At 43.8% G+C, this 24,155-nt stretch overlaps 1 protein-coding gene across 2 annotated transcripts in view; it reads right to left on the reverse strand.

The window, feature by feature from the left end:
* NKAIN3 (sodium/potassium transporting ATPase interacting 3) overlaps nt 1-2,657 on the reverse strand; it is a 210,017-nt gene extending 207,360 nt beyond the window's left edge. Inside the window, exon 1 of one of the 2 annotated variants that reach the window (XM_083748104.1) lies at nt 2,088-2,657. In XM_083748104.1, coding sequence (XP_083604230.1) covers nt 2,088-2,141 — 54 coding nt within the window. In that variant the 5' untranslated portion in view covers nt 2,142-2,657. The remainder of the gene's footprint in view (nt 1-2,087) is intronic. The other variant, XM_083748105.1, reaches the window with a different exon arrangement.
* Between the last annotated feature and the right edge of the window lie 21,498 nt (nt 2,658-24,155).

Raw genomic sequence — 24,155 nt, forward strand, 5'->3', positions numbered from 1 at the left:
AACATACCATGTGATTCCACAAGGACATTATGCTGTGCCACAACAAAAACTCATGAAATACTCTTTCCTTAACCCTGCCTATTTATTCCAGAGCAAGCATTTGAACCTTCTTAGCCCCTGCCTATTATCAAGAGGAAAACCATACTATGTGCACAAGCTATCAAGTTAATAGAACTGAAACAATGTTCTACAGCAGGGATGGGGAAACTGTAGCCCTCCAGATGTTGATGGACTCCAACCCCCATCCAGCCCAGCCAGTCATAGGTTGAACCACAAGATATCCACAATTGTTCCACAGCAAATAAACTGTGGAAGGAGCCATGCTCTTTTAGGCTGCAATTCTATCAACTGACATGGGAGTAAGCCACATTAGGGACATAGGAAGCTGCCTTACATGGAGCCAGAGCATTGGGTCCATTGAGCTTTGCACTGTCTGCATTGACACTGTCTTCAGGGTTTTAAGCAAGGTTCTCTCCCACTTCTATCTGCTCAAGGGATGGAAGTTGGGACCTCCTGCATGCAAAGCAGATGCTCTACCAATGAGCTGTATTCTCTTTCCATCTCAATGGGTCTGAGTTCAGAGTCAAATCTTTCAACAGCTATTTGCACTGGAATAGTTATATCAACTTCAACAAGGAATGGAAATCCAACAAGTAGAAATGAAGTTATATGCCACAGAGGCATGCACACACACAGGGCAAGCCAAAGGGTGAGACTGGATGCACCATACAGCATAAACCAGGCCCTTTGCCATGCAGCCACAGTGGACCTAGAGCAAAATATTCATCTCAGTGGTGCCATCAACCAAATACACAGAAAGCTCTCTTCATTTTATCTTGTTTGACATGAAAACCAAGTGTCAAACCCAAACAAAAGCAGCCCTTTGACAACAGCCTTTAAATGTTACAAATTGCAACTTCAGTAGGGGGAGGAACATGTCTCAGCTGTGAGCAGAGGTAAGATTTCATCTTTGAGTCACAAAGCCATCAAAAGGCATGCAGTACCCCCCCATCAGGTGCTTCCGGAACACCTTGACCTCACATTGATCATGAAGTGGTTTTAATACCCAGTTGTCAAGTTGATACAATGGGAACAAACAAGGTTTCCATAGAACTGTGCAACATTTAAATATCTGATTTAAGCACTCTGCAGGGGAGAGAGGAAATCTCTTCCTCACACCAGACAGACACTTCAAACTACCTTGAAATGAAGGCAGAATGAGAATCCACCTTCAAAGTGCAGGATGTGCAGGAATAAAAAACGGTACACAAGAGACCAAAAAAAGGGATGGGTGGGGAATTAGACAGCATTACCTGGAATCCTCCTTTACAATGGGAAAGCACCATCATCCAATGAACATAAAAAGGGTGGGGGACCTAGCATACTTCGTAGCGAACACAATTGACTACTTGCAAATATATACACACTGTCTAACTCTAAGCGCAAGGAGCACCAGAGCTGGCATTGCTTTTGATCTTATGGGCAACACGCAGTGGCTTTTCTAGAAATCGTTATTCCCTAGGCGAAGGAAAAGCTTTACGATCCACGCGGCATGAAAAGGCCCTCGGTCCTCACATCTCTCGCCGAGAGCGGAGGGAGGCCGTGGCAGCTGCTAAAGAGCCGTGTGGCTCCAGGGAGCGATCCTGCGAGGCAACTCCGACATGCACGGGAGAATCAAGCGAGTCCGCCAAGCGCGGACAGCTGTAATTGACCTTCTGGGAAAGGGCTCGCGCTGCCGGACGGACTTCCCAGTTCCCCGGCCCAAACGAGGCCAGCAGGAGGAGGGGCTGGGAAGGGAGCTGCCCCCCCCCACACCTGGGACAGCGGCTGCGAGGCTGGGCTCGCCAGCCTCCCGGGGTCAGTTGCAGGAGAGTTGAGGCTGCGGGCGGAGCGCGAGGCAGAGCAGCTCTCCAGCTGCAGCTTGCAGGAGGGATCCGTCTCATCTGGGCTGCAGGGCGGGCGGGATTCAAGGGGGACATCAATACCAGACCTGGGTGGGTGGGAAGAGAGAACAGGGAGGCGAGACGCCGAGAGCGAGAGGGTCCCGCTGGCCCCCCGCGCTCCTTCGCCAAAGGGCAGCTACTCACCAGCTGCAGCGTGCAGAGGAAGATCAGCGTGCAGCGCCCCGAGCAGCAGCCCATGGTGGAAGGCAAGTGGGCGAGACGCCGGCCGGCCGGCCTCGCTCTGGCGGCCCCTCGCGCTCACCGCATCCGGACGGAGCCCCTCGCCTCGTGCGCCGGCCAAATCCCTTTGTTCGCGCCTCAGGAGGAGGAACGCGAGGAAGAGGCGGCGGTCGTCCCCTCAGCCCCGGCGAAGGCGTTCAAGAGCGCAGCCTGGCCGCCGCCGCCGCCGAGCGAAGCATCCGGCGCTGGCGAAAGCTGAGGGGAGGTGGGCGTGGGACTGCTGCCGGGGCCGGCGACGCGCGCGCGCCTCTGGAAAGCCAGCCTATGAATGGGACTTCGGAACTGAGGCGCCGGCGGCGGGGGTGGGAATTGTCAGTGGTTCCGCGGGTGAAGAAGCGGGAAGGGCTGGCAGCAGGTGCCCAGGGAGTGAGGGGAGCCGAGGGCGGGTTTGTGGCGCCTCGGCGGGCAGCTGGCAAATGGCGAGGGGCGCTCGCCTCCTCCAGGGGGGCTCTTGTCGAGCGGGGGGCGACGAGACGGTCCGCTCGAGGCGGGGCTTCTTCAGTTTAGGGTCTCGGAGGGAAAAGGCAGGAGCCGCTGCCGGGACTCGCGCGCCTCGCAGGCAGCGCGAGGTGCAATTGATCGCCGGCGCGAGGAGCTAAAGCGACCACCGAGGTGCGCGGGCAAGCGGCGTGATTGGCGCGCTGCTCCTCCCAGGCTGCGAGCCGGCGCTCGCGCCCACCGCGGCTCTCCCCGGGAAAGTTGAACGGCGTGGCGAAGAAGAGAGCCTGATTGGCTCGGAGGGAGAGTGAGGGGCGGGGCGCTCCCGCCCTTTACCCGCGAGGAGAAAAGAAAGGAAGGAAGGAAGGAAGGTGTCTTGGACAGTATTCGGAGGGCTCCGGGAAAGCGACGCATTCGGAACGCAATAAAAAATATTTTAAAAAGTGTGAATGAGCAAGAAAAAGTGAAAAGTAGCTCTCATCATTCTCTCGGCCCAGCCTATACTTCGTAGGACGGCGTGGTTTTGTTTCAGAAATAGATAAATTGCGTCACTCAGCAGTGCAATCCTATGCCTGCCTACTCGGAAGTAAGGGTCATTGACTTCCATGGCGCTTTCTCCCATGAAAGTGTTTCTAGGAATTCATCTTCAGCCAGGGACTATTAGATCAACTTCTAATATCCATCCTAACATGAGCCCCCAAATGCAGGGAAAGTGTGGCAATCTTTATAGTAGAAAACTGGAGGTTGATTTTAGGAAGTCAGCTCAGCAGGGGTCCCAACTTGAATAAAATATTGGGGTGGGCCAAGTAAGTCCCACCCCTCCTAATCAATCCTATGACATGGTGGCTGTTTGGTGTTCATTCTTGTGTTGGGTGGTGGTGGATACTTTTATGTTTTTAGATGATTAAAACAACAGCAATGCTGTCCTATATGCCTATTGCATTGTTACTACTTTAACAAATGCTTGGTTATATATTTTCCTTCCTTAATTTTATTTCTCGTCCTGTAAATCACTTTGGGACTTCAGCTGGTTGTGAGAAGCAATCAACTAATTTAATACACCAAACTCAAATAAACTTCTGGGGCAGATGCCTCTGGGAACTGTTTGCTCATGTTTTTATGTGTGATATGCTGTAAACCAGATAAGGTGGCTAAATCTATACAGAGGCTGATACGTTGTATGCCTGCAGTTCAATGCTTGGATGGTCTCACCTTGGGTATGGTCTAGATGGGCTATGGTCCCTTGGCAACCCTATCAATTTTAGAGTTTCCTATTGCATAAAATATGTGCTGCAAAATCCTCTCTCTCAATAATTGCCTTTGCTGTCCTTTCATTCCTCTGAACTAATTATTCTGTTGTCGGTCCCGTCTGGATGCTCTGGGCTGGTGCTCAGATTCATAACTCCTTCTCTTTAGCCATTTAGGGGGAGGAGGAGAGTGAGATGGGAAGTTGGGAATTTTTCCATGGCAACGCCTTTGTGCCATCACCACCAGACGGATTAAGGAGATCACAGGTTCCCGTGTTCAGTTTTGAAAAGACCCCTGGGGAGAAGGGCTTAGCCCAATGAATAATTTAATTTGGCAAGGGTAAAATGAATCGGACTGCTGCCAAATCGAATGCCTACATAAAAAGATGAGGGGTGACAACCTCTCCTGCCTGAGTCACAGTCCTGAACCTCAATCAGTTCAAGTGAGCAGGAGCTTTCCCACCATATTCTAGTAGCTTTAGAACACAATATGGAACTTCTGCATGGTGTGGAAAGTGGATAGGGAGACATTTTTATCTCTCTCCCATAATCAGTGGCGTAGCTAGCTGCTCGGGTGCCCGGTGTGGCACATTTCTCCTGCAGCCAGGGGGCGAGGCGAGCTGCCCATGTGGGTGGGGTGAGCCAAGGCAGGGCATGGAGCCTCTCCGCAGCCTCCCCCTCAGCTGTAGAGTGGCTGAGGTGGTGGGCAGACACAAGTCCAACACTGCTCAAAAAAGCAGCACAGAGCTTGCAGGCAGTCCACCCACCGCCTCCCCCTCAGGAGAGACGTGTGTCTCAGGCACGCTGCAGGCCCCACAGTGTGGCACTCAGTGCCCCCCGCCTCACCTAGCTCCAGTGGCATAGGAAGGGGGGTGTGGGAGTTGTTGTTTTTTAAAAAGTGTTGTGAGCCCAATTTTTTAATTTGTTTTAAAAACACATATTTTTCCCAATTTGTCACCCCCTCAGTGATGACACCTGGGGCGGCCAGCACCCACCGCACCCTCATTCCTATTCCACTGCTCATAATACTTGAGCTCAGGGTCATCCAGTAAAGATTCAGGCAAAAGGACAAAAGGAACTACTTCACACAGCACATATTTAAACTCTAGAACTGGCTCCCACAAGAGGCAATGATGACCACCAACTTGGATGGCTTTCAAAAGGATTAGACAAATTCATGGAAGACACGGCTATCAGTGGCTACTGAGATAGCTATGGTCTACCTCTGCAGTTGGGGACTGTGTGCCTCTCAATCTCACTTCCTAGGAACCACAAGCTGTGAGAATGCTGTTGTGCTTATGTCCTGCTTGTGGGCTTCCCATAGGCCTCTGGTTGACCACAGTGGAATAGGATGCTACGCAAGCATCTTTGGCCTGATCCAGCAGGGCTTTTCTTATGCTGGGGGTGAGAGTTTGATTGCAAGATTATGAGCCTCCAGCACACTGGCCTTCATTTATGCCACCGTTAAAACAAAGTGTTGATCCACAGACCACCAAGCCATCATCTGTTGGTCTCTGCTGACTCCACCCAATCCAGGTTGGGTGGCATGCTTCAGGGACCAAATATGGTACCAGTCCCTGGCACACTGGGACAGGGGAAGGAATTGCCAGTCCACCACATCAGAGAGTTTGAGAAGCACTGACTTATGTTATGCATTGCATTTAAGGCCATCAACAGGGAGAAATGGTATGAAGAATAGGGAATGATGGAGAAGATAAAAAATGGAAGGGAGGAGGGAAATTAAATGCTGCTAAGCTGCCACACTGTGATAGCAATGGTGAAAGGCTGCTTTTTTTGTAGGGGAAGATCAGGTACAGAAAACCCTTTCTACAACCTGAATGGTTAAATGAGCTGATAAATATGGTTCTCTGTCCACCTGCCCTGTGCAAATATTTTATTTTATATTTTGTTTTGTTTATTAAATTTGTATACTGCCCTATACCCGCAGGTCTCGGGGCGGTTCACAGGATAATATAGACTAAATAGCACTGTTTTCCACACTCTTTTCATGTGGTCACAGAAGCCTACCCCATAAAAGTGACATGAAGAAAAGCCATATAAAACTGCAACTTATACAGATATTACTGGCAGAGGTGTACCTTAATAATTCTATGATATGTTCTTTCCATAGGCTCTCAAAATCCAAAACTGTCCTTTAGATACAGATCTAAAGTTTGACAGCCATAATAAGCAGACATGCAAAAGGTATCAGAAACTTCCCAGCTCAGGAAATCGTCTGTGTTTGCTGCACTAATTACTTAATTTGAAAACTACAAACTTTCCCAACTTCATAAGAAGCAATCACCTGTAAATCCCTCATCTCCAAAACCTCAAAATCCATTAGCTCTTCTACAACCATGCATGCACAGAGAAGATTTTGTGCCTTTCCTCATTATCCAGATACAAACAAAAGTCAGGTACAATTCAACTGCGTCTTTGTATCTATTTTGATTGTATTTTTATATTTTGCTACTTTTCTTTCCTTCAAGGGAGATTGCAACATGAGAAATAGCCAGCTATACACTTCTCTCTCTCCCCCCGCCCCCGCTTTCCCTAGAATAAACGTTTTCTAAAGCATCTACAAATTATCATTAGGAGTGGAAGGTAGAGTATAATGATGTATACATAAGATAATTTCACTTTTACTCTCTATCCAATCTCTGAAATGAGTTTTGCATAAAGTAATTTAAAACAGACAGAGTAAACTTGAAGTACATAATTATATGTCACTCTGAAATAAATATATTTTCAGCATTCAATTTCTGTAACTGAGCACAACAAAAACAAATGTATCTCTTTTGTGTGTGTTCCTTTATTTTTTTTCCCTACAGACCTGTTTTATATTTATATGGAGAGAAAAACTTCACAAGAAACCTCAGCAAAACAAAGTACAGTAGCAGTGAGCAGAAGTTAGCACTTAAAAGATTTAGGCAATCTGACTCAATATGGCAGAACCTGAGAGAGGTATCAGGGATAGCAAGAATCAATCCAGCAGTCAGAAGCTTAGTCGATTCCTATGCACCTAAGCAGGGTCTTGCAGTGTGAAGTCACAATTAATTCAAATAATGCAGTATCACTATATTGATTCAGATGTATGCCTCTTTCCTTCTCCAACAAGAACTTAGAGAAGAAAAATTATGTTTATTTCAGTAGTATTTACACTAATTATATTAATTCCTTGGAAGGCATATTACATAAAGTGCATACAGCTTGGAATTTCTCCAAAGTCCACAGCCATGCGGCCAGAAAGAAGCACACCAGAATTAGGCATTTAATGAGAAAGCATACATTTACATAAAATCCTCAATGCAAAATGCAAGCATTTTGATGTCAGCATATTTCTCGGAAATGCGGCCATTTGTCAAGCAAATTTGTTTTCATGCACATAGTTTGTTCAGTCTAATGATGAGTCTGGGCTTTCCCTATAAGGAAAATAAGCCAGGGATGTGTAGAAGCTGACTGCAAACTAGAAATAAATTTAATAGAGATTATGTGTTACAGTTAGGTGTCACCTCTCCCTGGGCATTAAGACAGTCCCATAATGGTCTGCAAGTGGTCTTGCTCAAGAGCACCACAGCATCTAGTAAATATAGCTCAGCCATTCACAGTCTTCTCCTCAACCTTGCACAGGGCTTCTGCTAACCAGTGAATCCCGTCCAGAGTTGTGACATATGGCCAACTACAGATGTTACCTGTAAGGGCTGTAGCTCACTGGAAGAGCATTTGCTTTGTACACCAGCAGGCCCAAGTTCAATCACCAGTGTCTCCAGGTAGGGTGAGAAACATCCCAAGTATGAAATGCCAGTAATGTCAACAATACTAAGATGATGGTGGTGATCATTTATACGGCACCCATCTGACTGGGTTGCCCCAGCCGCTCTGGGTGGCTTCCAACAAGTTAAACTCATGAAGCATAGTAAAAACCAACCATTAAAAGCTTCCCTATACAGGGCTGCCTTCATATGACTTTTAGAAAAGTTAGATAGTTGTTTATTTCCTTGACGTCTGATGGGAGGGCGTTCCGCAGGGTGGGCGCGACTACCGAGAAGGCCCTCTGCCTGGTTTCCTGTAGCTTCACTTTTTGCAGAGAAGGAACCACCAGAAGGCCCTCGGAGCTGGATCTCAGTGTCTGGGCTGAACAATGGGGGCAAAGACGCTCCTTCAGGTATACAAGACTTGGTATAAATCAGCTTCTTGTGTCTCTGCATCTTCCCCCTAAACAATTTTACTCCCTTTCTGATACAGACTGCAACCACATTAAAGAATACAGTCAATACCTTGGGTTACAGACGCTTCGGGTTGTGCGATTCAGGTTGTGCACCGCGCCAAACCCAGAAGTACCGGAATGGGTTACTTCCGGCGCTTGCGCATGTGCAGAAGCACTAAATTGTACTTTGCGCATGTGCAGAAGCACCAAATCGTGACCCACGCATGCGCAGACGCGCCGCTGCGGGTTGCAAACACTGCGAGTTGCGAAAATGCTTCCTGCACGGATCACGTTCACAACCCGAGCATCCACTGTATGGTTGGTTTTCAGTGAAAAGGTTCAATGTGGGTTTAGTTGTTTCAGTGTGTAACAATGTGTTTATAAGGACGGGTGATTATGTGAAGAAATTACATGGATTTCTCACCTTGTGGTGAAGAGTACCAGTCTTTGTGATGTTCAAGCACAGACTCTATCTATTTATTTATTTATTTATTTATTTATTTATTTATTTATTTATTTATTTAAATGATGCTGGGTAAAGCAACACTGTTCAGTCAGTTGTGCCCATTATCAATGGCTTTAATTAAGTCACAGCCAAGTTTTCATTCTTTCTTCACAGAACAAGGGGAAAGGGTACACTGCTAGCACATATTGCTGGCTGGAACATTTCCTCAGAAATAAATGCGACAAAGAGAAAAGGCATGATGTCATTTGTTTACTAAACTATCACATTTTTCAAAATAAATGTTCCATTTTGTACTTCTAAATGTCAGTATTTAATAGGAAATGTCACTTTCCCAAAAAATAAAATAAAATAAGAGGTTTGAAATATCATAATGAAACCACAATAAGACTCTGGATATGAGATTGACCCACAAGTTGCTTGTTCTTCTTGCAAGTGGAGAACTTTATTAGCCCAAGGAAGAGAGACTATGGTCTGGCCCAAGTAGCTACACACAGGGACCAATCAAAAGTCAATGCCAGAATGCCCTGGGCATGTTTCACATTTTGTGTTGGCCAGTGTGCTATGAGATTTGGTTCCTTTCGGCTTCGCAAGAAAGGAAAATTTATAAAAAGTGCAGTGGGCCAATTCTGTTTATTTGCAATCATGAAAGGAGCAGAGGAAGAAGGTTGCTTCACAATTTCAGTAAGGTATATTTTGCAAGTCTTATTAGACTCTGCCTGTCCTCCTTTCTTAAGGAATATTGGAAATAGATCCTAAGGTATAAGAAGACAAGACATCCTCTTCCCATCCCTGTTGCTTTGATCTTGTTTAGTGCTGCTCCTTCCAACTGACATATGATGCACAGAACTGGAACGAGCATATTTTGTGCTCTGAAGGTCAATGGACATGACTGGACTGTTAATAGGGATCTATAAGGATGGAGGGGTGTGGGGAGAGAGAGACTCTATGCTCAGTGAAGACAGCAATTTATTGTCAGAAATGGGAGGTTTTCACTTGCAGAAGACTTAGTCTGGATTGGGCTGAGGAGGTTCAACTCCAGTCGCCTCTGGCTGGCTGGCTGGCTGCACAGTGCTACCGCTTTGAGCTTCAGCTAGAACAGCAAAGAAGTTGCCACCTGCTGTCCTTGATCTCGCATGCTGATTTGTGAGGAGCAGGACAATTTAAATCTGAAGCCCCAGCCCTTACCACTGCTCTCCCAGCCAATCTTCATTCTGGCTGCCACCTCCTGGTTTCTTGATTTCGCATTCCAGCACAATGGCAATGGGAGATTTTTTTTTCCACCTGTAGGACCTGACAATGAAGTCTCAACATTTCCCTGTCTCAAAGTATGTGGTCTTTTGTTAATTGTCTGGGTGGCTAAATCAGGTACACTCGTCAAAGTCTGACAACATAATATACTTTTGATTCCAGAGGTCCCTATTTACACACCAAGATTGCCGCACCACTGTCAGAAGTAATAAACCACCCTCTGGCCCCATATTGGATTACCTGTATGAGTTCTTTGTCTGTTTGTTGGAGGCATTCCCTCTCTAGTGCTGTCTCAAAACTAATTAAATCTAAAGAATTAACTATGCATTCTAAGAGCTGCAGAATCAATACCACTGAAGTCAATAGATGAATTTCTGTTGGATGAACTACAAAGTTTGACAAACATATCAATGGGTCTACTGGCAGTTGTATCTCTGGTATTCAGAGGTGGCGCCAGAAGAAAGAGGCACAGAAGGATCAAAGTATATTTCTGGGTGGGCAAGTTGTGTCCCAAATGTTAAGATCTCTTAAAGAAGAAAAAACAGTATGTATAAATGATAGGAGCCCAACAATGGGGCCAAGCAGAAGGGTGAGCTCTTTATTTGGGGGGTTTCTCTTCAGAGCCATCTATGCTGGCATTGCTGATATGGCCTTAGTAAACATTTCCTAAAATGTTTTAGCTTATGTATAAAGCACTCCATTTCGATAAAGTCTCTTATCATAATGACAACCCTGTACTCAAATTTATATATTTTCCCTATTTTCTTAGGTGTGAAATGTGACTGCTTAGTCAATTTAAAAACAGCTCCCCCTTAAGTTCAGTCCAATTCTAAATCGAGACATTCTAAACATAGAGGCCAACCTAAGGGATATTATATTCCCTTTTTGCACTTGTTTGTGCATTATTTAAGCCATGTTCTCTCAACGACTAATAATATTCGCCCTAATGATGCAGTCATGAGCTTTTCTGTTTCTGTGGGCTTATAAAACAATTCAAATTCTGCATCATTAGGCAAGATATTTTTATGTTAATACAGGTCATGCTTTCCCCATGTATCAAAGCTACCTAAATGCTGTTCTCCCTTTAAATACAAAAGCCAGCAGGAAATAGCAAGTGCTAGTTTATTCCTGTTTACTTGTCCCAGAAGAACCATAAAGTACTATCAATATAGTTATATTTTTTCATAAATGATTCTCTATTTCCATTAGCTGTGGGCTCTTACTACAGGGTACTTCAAAAGTAAAAAATATCCCATTAAATAATAATAATAATTTTATGTATTAATTTATTCTCATCTTCTTGAATCCAATCAAGGAAGCACACCAATTTAGCTAAATTATAAGAAAGGATGCTGCCCTCAGTGGAATGCCAATAACCCACCCCACTCCTCCATAATCCTCTGCTCCATTATGTAAAAATGCTATTTGAAAAAGGTTTCCCCGTCCAATGTAACTACCCTGTGAACATTTAAAAACTGCTGGCAAGATGTTAAAGATGTCGACTTTAAAACTCTAAAAACTATGTCACAACTAATAAAGTGGCTAAAATTTACTGAAAAGCATTAGAGGAAAAGATAGTGCATGACAATAATATGAATTCTTTTTCAGCTCAAAGGTCACATTCTCTTCCTGGGGTCACATGTCAGTGATGGTTGGGACCAGAGGTAAGAATGGCTGTATTTTTTCCCCTTTGTACCATAGGCTAGTTCCTATACAAGCATACCCCACTCTATCCTCCATCCAAGGAAGCAAGAGGCACTTTCCAACCAAGCCAAAACCCTCCAGGAGAGTGCCAAGCAGGGCCTGTAAGGAATGTGGCTGCAGAGGGCATGTAGCCTTGAAAATGTCTGGAGGGCTGCATTTGACTCTTGAGGCTGAGTTACCCAACTGTTGTAATGCCTGATAATAAAGGGTAGGGTGCCAGGTGGCTATGAAGTGCCAGCTACACCACCATTTCCGAAGCTCTTCCAGCTCATGCCAGCCAAGGTGGGAGGTGTGGGTGGGTGGTGAGGCAAACAAACGAAGAGGCTGGACAGGGCAGCCCCCCACCAGAGAAGGAGAGATGTTAGACCATCCAGAGGACAAAGTGGTGGGTTTAGGAGGTGCTCGAAGGAGCAAGGATGGAGAAGGAGCAGCAGGAGGGTGGGAGTGGAAAGGACTAGGCAATGGGCCCATCTTGCCATAGCAACTTAGGTCACAGTGTGGGGAAAGGAAAAGGCAGCAATTCCGGGGCTAGCTGCCCCAATGGTGAGTCAAGGAGGGAAGGGGGAAACCAAAGGTAGGAAGAGGCTGTTTATACACCTGGTAATATGGGAATCAATGGAGAAGCAAGATAGCTTAAATAATCAGATGTGAGAAGGATTCTGGGGATGAGAATGGCTCTAAGCTCATTTGAGAAGAGAGCTCCCTGGATGCTTTCTGAAGGCACAAGAACCCCTGGGGCTCTGAACGCCCTTGGGATCCATAGTAGGAGGGCAGAAGCTCTCACAGATACATTCTTGGAGCTAGTTCATCTTGGAATTGCGCCAATTGCTTCAGGAAGAAGAAACTGAGTGTTTCCTAATGAGTCAGAAGTGTCGAACTACTACACTCAGGATAGATATATGAACAGAATGGCCACTCATGCTTTTCTACTTCTTTGAACATGCCTTAGAAAAGTGCTGCTTGTTGAGATCTCAGTGCTTAATTGCACAAGCATCAACGCAAAGGAAACATAAGTGCTCTATCTGGGCTCCGGCGGAGTGGATGGAAATGGCTAAACAACTTGCGCTTAAGCCCCTTTTTAAATATCTGGCTGTGACACAATGAAAACAAGTTATAATCAGTGATCTATTGTCTTTGGGAAGCTTTATCATGAAGGCGGTGCACATAAACAGCATAGCAAAATGAAAAGCTGTATAATCACAACTCTACGACATTTGGATTTTTCAAAGAAAAGGAAATCATTTATTCAGTTTGAATGTTTCCCTCTTGTCAAAAATGTTTTACTTCAAAGCCCGTCTGGGAGGCGCATGTCTCTGTACTGCATCAAAACGTCAAGAATTTTAGGAACCCTTGAATGCTCTCCCTATAAAGATGCACTAGTGTACAACTATAGCATGCTTGCAAGTGATGCGCCGCTACCTGCAGATCTCCCTGCTCACAGAGGGCCATCTAGCATCTTCATTGCACAGCTGTTGGCTCCTGCTGAGGACACACCTCTTTGCACTGATGGTGTATTTTGTTTTGTGGGATGCACCTCTTTTGCCGAACATACCATATTTTTCTGTATATAACATTACCCCATATATTAGATGAACCCTATTTTTGGGAGCTCAAAATGAAGAAATTTAAAAATTAAGAAAGTTGTTGAGGTTTTTTTGGGGGGGACTCGCAAAAACAGTTGTTGAGCTTCTTTTGTAAGTTCACTGAGCTACTTTTCGACAATCCCCCACTCTGGCTGATGGAACTGGTGCCATAATTCACCTTGTACTGGCATTCACCACATACTCTTCCTAAGCCGAGAACAGCAAGAAAGCAGCTTCCTCACTGACGTTCCCTGCTACTGCTTTGGCTCCAGCCCTCGCTTACTTACTGTATTAACCCATGTATAAGACAACCCCCAATTTATCACTATTCCCCCCCCCCCGAAAAAGGTCGTCTTATACATGGAAAAATACAGTACATTGTTCTGGTCCATTTCTTAATTTCAATTGCGTTTGTTTGTTTTTGAAATTGTATATTCCATTGTTGTAACCCACCCTGGGACCTTATGGTGAAAGGCAGGTAAGAAAACTAATAAATAAATTGATAGAAAGATGAATCACCTGAGCTAGCACAGAACAATTCCTTTACTACCATATGGTTCACAGAATCAGAAGTGTGTTGTGTCTGCCAAAAACTGAGCTTCCCTTTGTATGGGCATAAGTTCCTTTGTCTGTGTTGGGGATGCTGCTCCCTGCTGTGAAACGTTGTATTCCATGTGGCAAGGGAGGTAGTCATAGTAGTTAAATGCAACAGAAGGTGTTCTCCCTCTCTTTCTTGCCTGAGTAGAGTGCTTTGTCCTGTCAAAGGAAGGGAGCCACATTTCCAGTATTAAAGAATGGATTGATCTGCATGTGCATCTGATGAAGTGAGCTTTAATCCATGAAAGCTTATGTCATCACAATCAATCTGTTCCACTTTAAAGGTGTCACAAGACTCCTCTGTGTGTACGTATTTGCTATAACAAACGATTGCCCACTGTGGGATTTCTGACAAATGGGTTCACATCACGTGTTAAAATATGTCTTTCTTTAGTTATATGAGTATTCTGAACATCATAAAAGGAAGTTGCATAAGTAGATGCATCCATGACATATGCGAATCTATCACTTGCTTCCTATGTCAACAAATTCCAGTATAATTGCTCCTAAAATATGGGCTTCTAAATTATTGTTATATTTCAATGACAACAGTAAAAGCACTAGGGTAATATTACCGACATTTTCCAATCTTCTATTTAGAAATGAAATATACCTCCACTAGGACCAAGAACACTATTAACAAGTCATTCTTTCCCTTTGGGCAATGCATCAGATGTCTGGCATATATTTCTCAACCTGTTTCTATTCCCACAGCTTTAACTATGATTAATAATTGTGTCCATATCCTTGTTCTGTCTTAGAATGGACTGGCTTAACTATTCTAGCTGCACAGGACTCCATTTAAACTGGGTTCACTAATATGGTGGTTCAAGTATATGCTTTCCTGCACAGCTATTGGGCCCACATTGAGTTTCTTATGGATCATGGCTCAGATTCCCCATACAGGAAGTCATATGTTAGGTGGGGTCCAACTCAGCACATTGGAGCAAAAGCCATTCACTGAAATTGGAAATAACACAAGCTTTTTGCCTAACATTAAGGAGGGAAATGGTCATCTTCTTTCTACTGCTTTACAACACAATTCTATACCTTGGTATTCAGACGATACATTGTTATTTTTCTGACCATTATCGTCTCTCACTAAGATGGATTTTTAAAAAATAGGATATAAAAACCTGCAAAACCTGTTTGATAACAGACCATACTGTTATAGAACCACTGGCAATGAAAGCTCTGCCATATCTCCTTTAATTCTCTGAAGAGGACAATAGAGAGTGGAATTCCATGTTGCACTATTACAGATGTTCCATATGTGCAAGCAATTCCACTTGCAAGATGGAATGATTCCCCCTCTACTTCACCCACATACTGTTCTGGAGCTTCTCCTGACGCACACCCACCCCACCTATTTCTGGTGTGAGGTGGACACACAGGAAGGAAGGGGGGGAATTCTTAACTCCTCAAGTTGGGGGCTTTCTCCATGTCCAGGTTAGCCCATCTGTCAAATGTTGTGCCAGACCTTCCTGCCCCATCTCCTTTTAACAGCAAAAAATGAACCAAATAAATGCCCACCAGGAATGGGAATGGGAATGGGAACAACATTCCATTCTAACACCAAATCAAGTGAGGCGGTGGGGGAGGGGAGAGTATTTCCAGCTTATAGAAGAGGAAAAGGTTCATTTCCTACACATCATCAAAATTTACAGGATCTTGACCACTTATTATTATATTTATGCAACTTTATCAAGGCAAAGTATAACAGATGGAGTATGAGTGAATTTATTACGGTCATAGACCAGAAAAAACAACAGCGATAGTTTACAAGGGGAGTAATGGTGTCAATTAAAAATTGTAAAATTATACATAAAAGCAATACACATATGCACACACACACACACACACACGCACACACGCACTACAATGTATGTATAGACTTAAAAAAAAATGAGGGGGCTTGTCCAGGGGTCAAGTCTTTTACTTTTTTACAGCTAATGCCCTCCGCTTGATCGCAGCCGCAGAAAATTTGGCCACTTTCAGTGTTACTTCTGGGTTTTTATCTCCTAGTAGGATTTTCAGCCGCTGAGATTCAGATCGACCTGGAAATTTCTGAACGATAGGGGAAATAAACAGTGACCTGATATCCCCATAGAGGTCGCAGTGTAGCAACACATGTGAAGCCGTTTCCACCTCTTTCAGACCACATGGGCAGACTCGTTCAGCATAGGGTTTGCCCACGTATCTGCCCTTTAGTAAGGCAGATGGCAGTACATCAAATCTGGTAAGGGTAAACGCCCGCCTGTATTTTGCGATTTGTAAATCCAGCAAATATGGTGTTAGATTGAACCCTTTTCCATAATCTTGGGTGGCTGGATATTTATCTATCTTGCTCATATGGTCCTGAAGCTCTACATCTCCTATTCGCTGGCTCACCATCCTTTTAGCCTTTTCAAAACCTGAGGCTATAAGTTCTTGTGGGGAAAGCCCCAGGCCCTTCAATTTTTCATAGAGCAACAATCTCCATTTAGACTGGAACGGGTCTAATAGAGTCAATGGAGCCACTCCCACTGGGAAAAATATGAGTTTTAGCCAGAAGTGAATCTTCAGGATCCATATCCTGGCATTAATAGGGAGTTGACCTACCTCCAGCCTAATGGCTGTGTTGAAAACACAGGTAGGTAACCCTAGTAGGGAGCGGTAAAATTTAGTTTGTACAGATTCCAGGGACTTGAGTTTTTGACAATTAAATATCTGGGTGCCATACATCAGTTGTGGAAGTATTTTTGCGACAAAGACCTGGGAGGCAGCAGGAACATATTGACCTCCTTTTCTATAGAAGAATCTTATGATAGCTCTGGAAGATCTTTGCGCATTTGCAATGGAATTCTTAATCTGATGGCACCAGGATCCCTTCTCATCAAAGATTATTCCAAGATATCTAAAGGATGTTACTTGCTCAATAGGTTGGTTATTAATTTTCCATTTATGTCGGAGTTTTCTCTTGGAGAACACCATAATTTTTGATTTAGTGTAATTTATTATTAGGTGTTCAGCTTCGCAATACTCTGTAAGAGCTCGTAAAAGTTTTCTTAGACCCACACAAGAGAAGGAAATAAGTGCCGCATCATCTGCGTACAAAAGGACTGGGATTGGTATATTATTTAGGTTTGGGGGATGAGTACTTGCATCCTCCATCTTTCTGACTAAGGAGTTTATGTAGAAATTAAATAGAATAGGGGCAAGAACACAGCCTTGCTTGACACCATGGAAACTTTGGATTTCCTTTGATAGGTTCCCATAACGGTCACATCTAACACGGATCCGAGTATTTTCATGTAGTCTACGGATAAGAAGCAAAAGACGTCTGTCGATGTTTGTGGCACTTAATTTTTCCCAAAGTCTGTGCCGGGGTATCAAATCGAAAGCTGATTTGAAATCTATAAAGGCTACATAGAGGGAGCCTCCTTTCTTTGAGGTGTATTTCTCCACTAGATGTTGCAATACCAGTCCTTGGTCTAAAGTTGATCTATGTGCCCTGAAACCAGCCTGGGCTTCCTTAAGGATGTGCTCCCATTCCAGCCAGTCCGCAAACTTTTCACGTAAGTGAGTTGCGTAAAGTTTGCTAATAATGCTTAAGAGACTGATTGGTCTGTAATTGGCTGGATCAAGTTTACAGCCTTTCTTGAATATGGGAACGATGATTGCCAATCCCCAGTCCTCTGGTATTATTGCTGTTTGATCTATGCTGGTGAATAGGGTGGCAAGGACTGGGGCCCACCAGTCAATATTGGCTTTGAGAAGCTCAGGGGAGATATTATCTGCTCCCGGGGCTTTTCTGTATTTGAGTGCCTGAATAAGCCTCCTGACCTCCGCAACCGACACCGGAGGCCACTCATCACCTGCCGCACACTGTGTTAGTGGCTGTGTCAAAGGCAGAGCTGAATATAATGATTGGAAAAATGCCTCCCAAGTCCCTGCAGGTATAGTATATTCCACTTCTGAGGAGGTAGATCGCACTCCATTCGCTACCATTCTCCAGAAGGTGGCCGAGTCTCTCTCTCTGGATGCATCTATTAGGCATTTCCATTCTCTTTTCTGTGCCAGGAGTTTTTTGTTTTTAATCAGGATTTTATAATTTCTTTTATCTTCAAACCAGACCGTGGGGAGTTGGGGTAAATTGGCAGATCTATAACTCTTGTATTTTTTCAGTAAGTTTAGCTTCATGTCCTGGCATTCTTGATCAAACCAGGGTTTGGAGTTTTTATATACTGAGGATTGCCTATTTGACCTGTTCCTTTTTTCCTTCAGGGAATCTTGAAGGAGTGAAATTAACTCCTGAAATAAATTTATTTTTAATTCATGGCTTGAGGAAGTTATAAGGTTATCTCTCTTAGTGAGGAATTCCTTTGAGCATAGCCTACTTGAAATTTCCTTATGCAGTTCATCTGTCCATCTAATACGAGAATATCTGAGCTCCAAAGCTGTAGGGCTCGAATATTCGATTTTCTCAGCGCAGGATAAATCCTTTCCCGCAACTACAAGTGCACTTAATGGCAGATGGTCACTGTCTAAGCGCTCCTCCACTTTGCATTCCAGAACTTTGTTTTGAAGATCATACGACACGATTATATAATCAATTGTGGAGGCGCCATTGTTAGATATAAATGTGAATTCTCCGACCTTCTCCCCCTCAGTACGGCCATTCAGTATAACCAAGTCCAACTTATTGACCAAGTGTAATAGGCATAAGCCAGCATAATTACAGCCTTTATCCTTTGAGATTCTAGCTGGTATTGAGTGGGCTTCCTCTATAATGGGGGCTGTTTCATGGAAATGGGCATACAAAGCCTCATCAGATTGTCCAGTTCTGGCATTTAGGTCGCCAGCCACCACTACAGAGGCATCAGGAAATTGATTTGATAGTTTGTCAAGATACTGTTCTAACTGAGCCCAGGTATTTCTTATCAGTCTTTTCTCTCTTTGTGGGGGTATGTATACGTTAATCAGCAGCAAGCTGTGGGTTCTCCAAACAGATGGAGTAGAGAGCAGACACACCACCTACCCCTTACTCCACTTCTTTCCCTTTGAGATCATACCTAGATTTATTCATACCTGCCTTTGAATACTGCTGGAAATATTGTACTAACAGCATTTTCATTGGCAGTCAGTCATAGCTTGTTCTTTTGCCTGGCTGGAATGTGTCCTTGAAGTGTAATAATGTCCTGATTGGATGGAGTCATCTTTGTGGAGGAAGGCGTGTAGAAACCTTTGCCTTTTGCCTGGCAAGAGTCACACCTGTTGTGGCACCCATTTTGCCTCTGGCCCCTCCCACCACTGGCATTCTGCAGGCCCTTGGTGATGCTAGTTATTTGCTCTTGGGTCACGGCTATAAATTCAGAGCTGGATGCTTAATGATTCAGGATGAAGATCAGCAGCCCAAAGGATCTTCTTATCAAGCCAAATACTTTTTCAGATGTAGCTGTATTTCTTGTATGGTACAGATGCCAACAGAGCAACATAAAACTTAACATAAACCTGGTATGCTCATGATTTATTTGACAGATCACCAAACAGCTATTACACAGAACACAAATCTGCAACAGAAGTCCCCTTTTGTTGGCAGAGCCTTGTGAAAACAAAGAGACCACACTGTACACTATGCATGGGTCTATAATGGTATTAAGGTGGAGACTTTTCAAGACAGTAAATTTGCCTTCATGGCTTAATATGGCACAATGAAATGTGATCAACTTTTTACTAGAGTAGGGATGGTGATCCTGTGACCCAACAGATATTGTTGGACTATATTTTCCACGATCTTTTATCACTGGTCACCCTGGCTGAATTCTGTGGCCTGTGTGTGCTATGAAACTTTAGTAACTAGGGATACAAGGGAAATTTGTACTTTCCAAAACAATATCCGTACCAATATCCTTTGATATTCACATTTCTCTGAATTTTGCAATGCAGTTCTTCAGCCAAGTAATGTGTACAGAAATGCATATTCCAGGGTAATGGATATGTTAGTGAAAACAACTCTTTGTTGTAGGCTACATGCAGTTTAGCTCTGAGATTCTCCGGTTTCTTGATTTTGTAGCCAGTATCAAATTCAGATGTGGCTTTACCTTCACATTTACACAGAATCTCCAAAATAAACACAGCCCGGACAGCAGCCATATCAAATGACCACTGTTGTGTGGGATAAAATACTCAAGAACAGAAACGGGGGAATCACTGAACCATTTAGTGCTTTTGTCAACTGACACTGTCAAACCAGATTATTAAACAAATCCCAAAGCTAACTATTTAAAGGACACAAAGCCACCTGAGATAGTTGCTTCAAAGCCACCATTCATTTTAAGGATTGTGTAGGAATCCCCTGCAAACCCCACTGAAATGAATGCAAGACCGTGCAGCAACAATGGTTGCAATGAATGCAAGACCGTGCAGCAATCTTGAATTTCTAACATGATCAGCTTCAATTACACTGAAGGCGTTTCTAGATGATTCCAAAATACTGCTTTTATGCGAAACTTTATTCTCCATATACAATTAATAGAAAGTGAAGCAAGGATTCTTTCCTTGACACACCCTAAAATAAAACAATCCCCGTTTTCTGGGTTGCACTTAAAGACACCCCCTTTAATTCATTAGTTCATTCACTCATTCACTTCCAATTCCCTCCAATTTTCCTCTAGACTTGAATTCTATCCAACCGTTACTCCTTGCCTGGAAGCAAAATCCTTCTGCAGTCAATGACAATCTGAAGAAACCTAAAGAACAATGGGAATAAGGTTATCCCCCCCCCCCCCAGGGCTGATGAGACAGTCACACGCAGTACATGATGATTTGGAACTAATATGAAAGCTGAAAATTCTTCCATTTAGGGGAAAAATGGGTTTGATAGAAATAGGCTGCTACTTAAATAATAGAGCAGACCATCAATAAGAATTCTGCTCTGCCTGGCCCATCAGGAAATGAGATTATTATACACTTCTGCTGGATGAAAAAAGTAGCATATGCACAGGATTTCAATGGGCTTAATTTTTTTGGTGATGAAAGTCACACAATTCAGGGGTTTTTGACATTTTATTGCTGTACAAATGATATCTAAAAAGCTCAAGGGTGGCCATGGCTTTGTTTATTTGTTCGTTTATTGTTTGGATTAGTGGCATTTTCAGGCTGTTCCTTCACAGAAATTTCACTGAGTAGTTTATTATGTGATGATGAATTAAATCAGTTTCCCCCAGTCTTGGGTTACCAACTGCTGTTGAACTCCAACTCCCATCTTTCCCAGTAAGGATAGCCATAGTATACCTTCCAACATTTCTCCGATGAAAATAGGGACGTCCCATTCCATAATGATAATTTTATTATTTATACCCCACACATCTTACTGGGTTGACCCAGACACTCTGGGAAGTTTCCAAAATATATAAAAACATAATAAAACATAAAACATTTTTTTTAAAAAACTTCTCTATAAAGGATTGCCTTCAGACATCTCGGGGTTTGGATAACTCCATACCCTCCAACATTTCTCCAATGAAAATTGGGACATCCTAAGGAAAAGTGGGACCTGCCAGGATCAAATCAGAAACTGGGATGGCTTCTCTAAATCAGGGGTGTCCTTGGAAAATAGGGACACTTGGCGGGTCTGCCAGAGGTGATGGGATATGTGATCCTTCAACGTCTGAGAATCCAAATCTGGGGAAGGGTAGAGTAAATGGTGGCATAGACATGGGCCATGAGTGAGAAACAGACAAAGAAGGGATTAATCAGTTGATCTGTGGCAGTGTGGCTCCTCTGGTTGCAAAACTCTAGAAATGCTGACAGTCTTGCTAGTCCCCTATGAAACATAGGAAATTGCCTTTTATGGCATCAAGCCATTGGTCCATCTAGCTCTACATTGTCTACATTGACTGACAGCAGCTCTCAGGAGTCCTTCTGAGCCTTCCTTGGAGATCCAAAACATGGGCTACAGCCCATCCCCAAGAAAGAACTCCTTACCGTGTTTTTCCAATAATGTAAGACTATAAAAGTAATATGAGGAAAATTGGATTGTATCTCTTTTGCACTATTTAGCTCAATGCTAGAAAAAGTTTTACTTGATATTTCCCTGGCAACTAAATAAAGCAAAGCAAAGGGGGCAGTAACAGAGAAAAAGCAGTGCAACTCTAAAGGCATATGATTTAATGCTGCTCCTTTCCTTTTCTCAGCAAAGGTGCTAAAAAGATTGCTGTGCGGAACACACAGGTGCCATCCCGAACATGGAAATAAAGGCTGTGTTCTCACCTTTCAATTGTATTCAGTATAATTACCCTTTATTCTACTCTTCCATTGCACTCTGTGTTAACTGGCATCACCATGGTACTCTTCCCACACACCTATTGAACAGTAATGTTCCTCTTTGAAAATATGCTTATGAAAATCAGGTCCCAAATTACATGCTATGGGGAGAGGCGTGAGTGCTGCTGACCTGCATCTGTGCCTACATGACCCCTGGCACTATGTAGCTGAAAATGACCTTCTAATTCCACGTTACTGGGGAGATGGAGGGAGGATGAAGTACCGGTGTGTGTCTTCACAAGGTGTAGCTTGGACTTTAGGAAGTGCTGAAGGAGATATTCCTCCTGAGACAAACTCTGAATAAAAGGACTGCTGGAGGTTATCAAAAGATGATATATATATGTGAGTGCATTGGCTGAACAATGATTTATGCTGGTATGAATAAGCGTTGTCTTCTTAACAGCCAGTTTCCTTATGCTACCATATGCTGCAATCTATTTATAGTTCCATGTTTATGATATCATCATGGATTGATACCAAAATGCAAACGCAAATATTGTGCTGTTAGTATGAAGCTGTAAGAGAACTATGCTAAGGAACAACAAATTCAAATCAAGGTCACCCCCATTTTCCCTTCTCTTCCCTAATCATAAAGTCTGAAATACTTCTGAGATTCTTCCAGAAAACTATAGCCCTAAAGTTATTTTCTTGTATTTTATACAGGAACCCTTCTGCAGAATATTAGAAGACAGAACTGGGGGGGACAGAATACAGATACCCTGTTGGAAAATGTTGCATTTGCAAAATAGTTCCAGTGTTTTGGCGCTAATGAAAGAGACTCACAGGACTAAACCCTCTATTGGCTAGAGACAGACAATAGTTTTTTCAGACAAATGATGACATCATTTTTCATTGTGTGTATATTACTATCACCTCTGCTGCTGCCTGTTTGATTATCTATATCTGGAAACCTGAGTCTTTGGCCATTTTTCACCTTTTCACCCCTTGCTTCTTCCTGTAAGACCTATTGCAGTCGTTAAGAGTCGTCAACAGGCTCATCACAGCTATCTGCCAATCACCCATTCCCACCAGCCTTCTGAGTAATACCCCTCCCCACCTTCTCACTATATAGAAGGGTCTGGAAACTTCTGTTTCAGTGTATCTGAAGAAGTGTGCATGCACACGAAAGCTCATACCAAGAACTGACTTAGTTGGTCTTTAAGGTGCTACTGGAAGGAATTTTTTTTGTTTGTTTTGGATCTTACTTTAACACTGATGATAGAAAAGAGCTAGTGTAATAAAGTGGTTAGAGTGCTCAATTAAGGACTGGTCCACCTCATACAGTTAAATAACATGAACCCCACCCCCCTCAAATCCTGGGAACTACATCCCCTCTCCAGATCTACAATTCCTAGTACAAGGGCCTAGGAAAAGGGCCACAGTCCTCAGCCTACCTCTGATGTTGGGGTGCTGCGTGGCCAGCTGTGTGTGCATAAGAACATAAGAAGAGCTTGCTAGATTGGGCAGTGGCCCATCCAGTCAAGCATCCTGTTCTCACAGTGGCCAACCAGGTGATTGTGGGAAACTGGCAAGCAGGACCCGAGCCCAAGAGCCCTCTCTCTTCCTGTGGTTTCCAGCAACTGATATTCAGAAGCATTGCAGCCTCCAACCATGTAGTCAGAGCATAGCCATCATGGTTAGCAGCCTTCGATAGCCCTCTCTTCCATGAATTTGTCTAATCCTCTTTGAAAGTCATCTAGGTGGGTGATTATCACTGCCTCCTGTGGGAGTGAGCACCATAGTTTAACTGCATAGTCATGCAGGCTTTTTCTTTGTAGATGACCACACTAGCACATGGACATGTGGAGGCAGGTTATCCTGAGCACTCCCAGCCCCCCAATGAGGACACACAATTGGAAGTCTAGTTTTTTTATTGGCAAAGCACTCGATTGTCATCTCCTAAGGGGAAAGAATTGCATGCATCATTGCTGCTAAACGGCTAGTTTTGCAAGCAACTGACAACTTCTCCTGCAAGGCATCTCTAGCTGCTCCTGTACTTTAAGCCCCTTTTCATCCTTGGATAGAGTGGGGGGTGGGACAGAGGAGATCCTAACAGGCCAACTCTCTGAGAGCCTTTCTTTCACCTCTGCACCTCCCTGCAGCTCTTTCCCTGCCTCCCCTTCTCCCATCTCTGACTGCCCAGCCTCTTCCTCTTCCCCCACATCACAGGTGACA

This window comes from Podarcis gaigeae (assembly GCF_964106915.1).
Source record: "Podarcis gaigeae genome assembly, chromosome: 7".
Classification (NCBI taxonomy): Eukaryota; Metazoa; Chordata; class Lepidosauria; order Squamata; family Lacertidae; genus Podarcis; species Podarcis gaigeae.